Source organism: Pteropus vampyrus, unplaced genomic scaffold (genome assembly GCF_000151845.1).
Source record: "Pteropus vampyrus isolate Shadow unplaced genomic scaffold, Pvam_2.0 Scaffold44, whole genome shotgun sequence".
NCBI classification, from domain to species: domain Eukaryota; kingdom Metazoa; phylum Chordata; class Mammalia; order Chiroptera; family Pteropodidae; genus Pteropus; species Pteropus vampyrus.
This window is the reverse complement of record NW_011888825.1, coordinates 8,455,489-8,461,850: the sequence shown is the minus strand read 5'-3', so window position 1 is coordinate 8,461,850 and position 6,362 is coordinate 8,455,489. Positions and strand designations below refer to the sequence as shown.

Below are 6,362 nucleotides of genomic sequence, written 5' to 3'. Positions count from 1 at the left end.
GCATCACAGGGGTACCACAAGAAGAGAGAACAAGGATTGGAAAACCTATTTGAAGAAATAATGATGGAAAATTTCCCTAACCTGGTGAAGGAAATACATACCAACCCAAGAAGTGCAGAGTCCCAAACAAGAGGAACCCAAAGAGGCACACACCAGGACACACCAAATGCCAAAGGTGAAAAACAAAAAGAATCTTAAAGGCAGTAAGAGAAAAACAGTTACCTATAAGGGAGCTCCATAAGACTGTCAGCTGATTTCCCAAAAGAAACTTTGTAGGCCAGAAGGGATCAGAATGAAATATTCAAAGTGATAAAAAGCAAGGACCAAAACCAATATTAATCTACCCAGCAAAGCTATCTCTTAGAACTGAAGGACAAATAAAGAGCTTCCAGACAAGAAATAGCTAAAAGATTTTATCACCACCAAAACAGTATTTTAAGAAATGTTAAATGGGACTTCTTTTATAAAAATAAGAAAAAAAAAAGATCAAAAATATGAATAATAAAATAGCAATAACTATGTATCTATCAACAATTACTTTAAATGTAAGTGGATTAAATTCTTTAATCAAAAGACAAAGGATGGCTGGAGAGATGAGAAAACAGGGCCCGCTACATATGCTGCCTACAAGAGTCTCACTTCAGATCAAAAGATACACACAGACTCAAAGTAAAGCAATGGAAAAAGATATTTTATGAATATGGAAATGAAAAAAAAAAGCTGGGGTAGCAGTAATTGTCCCAGACAAAATAGACTTTAAAACAAAGGCTATAATGAGAGAGAAAGAAGTACCCTGCAATTCTACTCTGGATATTTATCCAAAGAAACTCAAAACACTTAATTCAAAAAGATATGCATTCATACATTCATGGCAGCATTATTTACAAGAACCAAGATATAGAGGCAACCTGGGTATCTATCAGTGGATGAATGGATAACAAAGAGGTGGTAAATATATACAATGGAGTAGCCATAAAAAAAGAATGAAATCTTGCCATCTATAACAACATGGATGGACCTAGAGGGTATTGTGCTGTGTGGAGTAAGTTAGACAGAGAAAGACAAATGCCACAGGTATCACTTATATGTGGAATATAAATAACAAAATAAACAAAACAGAAAGAAACTCGTAGATACAGAGAACATTTTGATGACTGCCAGATGGGAAAGGATGAAGGGGAATGGATGAAAAGAGGGAAGGGATTAAGAAGTATAAATTGGTAGTTACAGAAATAAACATGGGAATGTAAAGTACAGCATAAGGAATATAACCAATAATACTGTAATAACTATGTATGGTGACAGATGGGTACTAGATTTTGGTAATCACTTTGTAAGTTATATAAACGTCTAATCACTATGTTGTACACCTCAAACTAATGATATTGTATGTCAACTGTAATTGAAAAATAAAAACTACTTTTAAAAAAATAAAAATATTTTTCATTCTGATAGACAAAATCTAAGTATCCTCTCTATTCAAAAAACAAAACCTACTCTGCAATTAAATTTTTGTACATCTCAAAAAATGGGAAATTAAGAGCTAATATTATTTAACATTTTTTGTACTAGGCACTGACTTGTATTTCTTGGTGCCCTCTATCAACAGAGACTAAGACAAACTACACAAAGGGCTCTGAGAAGAATTAACCTTTCAGCTAGAGATTGTGAGATAAATTTAGTTTTGGCTTTAAACTTTTTTTCCCCTTTGTTTCAACGGTGCTTTGCAATTTTTTTGGAGAGCAATTAAACTGTACAATCAGAAAACTTTAAAACTGTGCATGCTATTTGCTCTGCTAATTCCAATTCTAGGAACTGAACTTAAAAGAAATAATCAGATATATTCAGCAGGTATATATTATCCTCACTGTACTTTTCTATAACAAGTAAAACCTAAACATCTTATAACATGGGTTTATACACTTGGTGATGTGATATGACAAGAAAAATGACTAAAGAAAAAAGTACAGGAGAAAAACAAGAAAAAAGTACATTTAGAACAGTCCATTTTTTCCTCACCCCACTAAAATGAAGTACACAGAAGCAAGGACTTTCTTTTACTTACTACTTTATTCCTAGCAGTTAGAACAATGCCTGCCACACAGTAGCACTCAAAACCTTACAAAATGAATGAATTTGAGTAATCCAAGTGCATACAAAAAAGATTTTTAGCTAGACATAATAGCAGAATCACATAACATATCCATTTACTGGAATTCAACTGTCCAGACTAAGCAAAACAAAAGAACAAAATAATGTAAATCAAGTAGCCTGGCCTGCTTTGGAATGAGAGTAGAGGGAAAAGCTTTATCTGCTGTTCCCTCAACAGATTTCAGGTCCCTGGGGCTCTCACACAAACCACACAAACCAAGTGCGATTCTGGTATTAAAAAGAGGATTTTTTGTAAATACAATATGGCCTCTAAATATAAGCCAATTACTAGCTCTGTTACTTCACCCCCGCACCCCCCAAATAAAAAGTAATATTCTCCAAAGTTGAGCTTTTTAAAAGAATTTCCAAGAGGAATTTTGACTATATAGAAATACTGCCTTGACTTCAGAAGGCAACTTAAGATAATTTTAGAACAGCCTTCCCACCTCCAAATATAATGTGTATCTACTGTATGCCATGGGGATAATCTCAGATATGAATATGCATGATTTCCTTGTTTTTAGTTTATTTTCTAATATCTCTACAATTAGCAAATGTTGCTTTTACCATAAGAAAAAAAGCTCTACCTAATTTTTTATTAGTCCATAATAGCTCTTTCTACATTTATCATGGATATGCTAGATCTGGTATCAATATTTGACCTATAAAATAACACTACTCCTATAGTATATTATCATTTGTTAAAGAGGTTACATGTGCAGCATATTGTTTATTTTATCCCAGTGCTCTATGCTATTTTAAACAATTTCTTAATAAACATATAACTAAAGCTATATATATTTTCAACAATAAGGCAATTTTCTATTTCTATTAAGATGCACTTAAATTTCTATGAAATAAAAAAATGTAAGTTCTTTATTAATAAACATGCAAGTTTTTTAAAAAAATCCAAAATAAGTTACCTGAACATCATAGAGTGCTACAATATTTTCATGCTGAAGTTCCTGTTAAGGAAATTAAGAATTCAAAATATTTGTATTTATTCTGATAATATAAATATATTTCAATATACAAATATAAGTATATACATATATACATACATATATACTATTTCTAGCATATTGCAGTTTTATTACTAGGTTAGAACAATTCAATCTACTAAAAAATAACAAATATGCTTGATCAAAATTTACCTGGAGCCTACACATTTTTTCACCACTATCATTTTTTAGACTCAAGGTACTTAAGAAAGTACTCTTGTTTACAAAACAAATGACATAGTAAGCATGACCAAGACTTTCTGCTGGTCTTTTAAATTTAATATACAACTTCTAATAGTAATAGAGGCATAAAATTCCAAAACTGCACATTATTTGCCTGAAAGAAAACAAAGTATAATTCTTAGCTCAAAGAGCTGTCTACAGAATAGTTTTGATGAAAGCTAGTGTTAGATGAGGGTTCCATGTTCATATTAGCTTGAGAAACTCTAAACTGGTTTCCTCACTGTGTAATTTTTCAGACTTTAATGAGTCAAGTGCTTTGCAACTCTCAAAGAAGTATTTAATAAACAAAATTTGACCATAGAACCTTTTTCTCCTCAAAGCATCTCACTTGGATAACATTGCTTACGAATGATCTAAAAAGACCACTTCCAAGGAAAATAACTTTCCTCAACTTAAGAGGATAAAAGATCCCAAGTTCCCCTAGTCATCCAAAAAAACTTAACTGTAATGTGAAAGGGATCAATAGAAAAAGTAACGTGTAAGAGAGGCCTGGATCCCCCCAAACAATCACACAATAACTAGGGGAAAGAAGAAAAGAAATTATAAGAATCTAAAATCGGTTTTAATAGACTCTAAGTATTGGGAAAAGCGACAAACATCTATTTTTAAAAATAGCTTCTGAGTACTCAGTTTTAAAAAACTGAGCATGCAAAATAAGAGCAACAGGTGAAAATTCTCAAACTTTAGTGCAACTACCAAAATTGCAAAGGACTTCATCACGTAGTCATTTAATTTAAAATAAGTTTTAAGCCAGTATGAAATATCACATAAATAAACATACCTTTAAGATTTTAATTTCCTTCCCAAGCAGTATTTGTGATTTTGACAAGTTCTTTTTATTAATACTTTTAATAGCTACCTCCCAATCAGTTTTCTGAAAAGGAAAAACAGTGTTACTCCTGGAAATTATTCCTTGGAAATAATTCAACAGAAAAAAAATCTTATTATAAGCATAAAGATGTTTTTAGCAAACTCATGTACAGCACCGCTGAGGAGGGGTGGGGGGAATGGAAAAGAACCTGAATCTTCAAATGGAAAATGATTTCATAAATTACAACATTGACACCTAATGTCCTACAAGACAGCCACTAAAAAATAATACAAAGACCATATAGTAACTAGCATTAAGTGAAAAAAGAACAGTTTTACAACTATTTAGAAGTTATGGTGAAATGTGGATAATAAACTGGAAGGTGGTATGGTTAAAAGAAAAGTGATAGCTTGGCTGTGTTTTCAACTATTTTTGAGTTTCAAATTATTTCCATAATGAACAGTAGTATTTATTACTTTATCTGATAGGCAACAAAACCAGCCCCTTGGCAATAATCGGAACTGCCAAACCCTTTTATGATTATTTCCACTCCCAAGGTGACTTTCTAAATTCTTTAAATTCTAAAACCTCGTGACCCTATTTACGAAATAGTAAAAGCTTAAAAAAAAAAATGCTGAACCTGCTTTCATATTTATTTAGACTGGAAAATGGAGCATCCAACATCTTTTCCACTCAGAGCCCGCTTATCTAACCCCCAAAAAGGAAGATGGTATCGGACTCATCAGGACGTAGAGGAACCAATGCTAGGAAATGTGATACCACCACCACCCCGAGTTTGAGAAAGCCTCGGGCGAACGGGAAACCAGCCCGTTTTCCGCTGGGTCTGCAATTATCGACCTCAAAGGTGCCTGCCGAGCCCTGGCCGCCCAGGGTAAGGGAAAAAAACAAAGTTCGGTCCACGCCCGAGCCTGGAGCTGTGTAGTCCTCTAGAATTCGAGTACGTTCAAGTGAAAGCCTCGCTTGGGCGGCCAGAGGGGTGCGTCCCTCCGCAGACTCGTTACCAGGCACTTTGACTAAGAGGTTAAATCAGAGCCCGGGCAGTGAGTCGGTAGGTGGTGCGCTGCCTAGCGGCTTCGGCCTCTAAACAATCCTCGCCCAACCAAAACAAACCCTGCAACACTGACAGCGCGCACAATGGCAGGCCTCTGCGAGCCAAGTCAGGGGGCCTCCGCACGCGCGGCTCCGTCAAGCTGCAGGACCCCCCAGTCCGCCTGCGGCCGCGCGGGCAAAACGGAGGGCGGACGGCGGAGGCGCCGCAGGCCACACACCCTGGCCTCGCCCCAGCCCGCGGGGCTCACCTGGCGGTGCCGCCCACGGAAGACCACGGCGAAGGCCCCGTGTCCCACGAGGTCCCTCTTGCTGTACTCGAAGTCGCCCACCACCTCCATGGCCGCGCCCCCGGGGCATACAGCAGGCTGGCGGCGGCCGGGATCAGCACCGTCGGCCCGCCGGTCCGGAAGGCCCCCTCGGGCCGCCGGGCTGGGGCAGCCGCGGCCCCGTCCCCGGGCGGACGTTCATGCCGAGTGGACGGAGCGGAAACGGGAGAGACCGCTGCGCGGGGCCGGGCTCAAGCGAGGCCTGGCCCGGCCCTGGCTGCTCATGGCCCGGCCCGCCGCCGGCCGCGGGTTGGCTGGCGAACGGCCTCGGAGCTGCCGGGCCAGTGGCGCCGCCGCCGTCACTGTGCGCCCCCGGAGACGCCCGCGCGCCCGGGAGAGGTGCGGGGCCCGGTCATCCCCATCCCCAGCTCGTCTGGCCGCTTCGGCCCTCTCCTCCTGGGGCGCTGCTGCTGCTGCGGCGGCGACCGCCGCCCTAGGACCCGCACAGCTACGCTCCCCGCGCGCCTCCCGCCCTCAAGGTAGTGTCCAACGAACAGGCGCGCGCCACCCGCTCCCGCACCGACTGCCGGCCTCCGGCGACGTCAGCACGTCTTGTAGGATGGAACACATGACGAAGCACGCTCTCTCTGCCAGGAAAATGAGGGCGCGCACCGCTCGGGGTTCGGCTCGGCGACGGTACGCCGTCGCTCGCTGAGTCTGGGTGGGCGGGTTCTCACGGTTGTAGCCACAGCTAGTTACCCGCTGCAGGGCATGGGAACAGATTTGAGCCTGCCACGCCCCGGGTTGAACCCGCTAAGA

The 6,362-nt window shown here is 40.3% G+C and overlaps 1 protein-coding gene across 1 annotated transcript in view; it reads right to left on the bottom strand.

Moving 5' to 3' along the window:
* Positions 1-6,147, bottom strand: part of ULK2 (unc-51 like autophagy activating kinase 2) — a 101,357-nt gene extending 95,210 nt beyond the window's left edge. The window contains exons 1-3 of the mRNA XM_023529854.1: positions 5,526-6,147; positions 4,177-4,269; positions 3,075-3,116 (exon numbers count right to left, since the gene is read on the bottom strand). Coding sequence (XP_023385622.1) covers positions 3,075-3,116; positions 4,177-4,269; positions 5,526-5,615 — 225 coding nt within the window. The 5' untranslated portion in view covers positions 5,616-6,147. The remainder of the gene's footprint in view (positions 1-3,074; positions 3,117-4,176; positions 4,270-5,525) is intronic.
* Between the last annotated feature and the right edge of the window lie 215 nt (positions 6,148-6,362).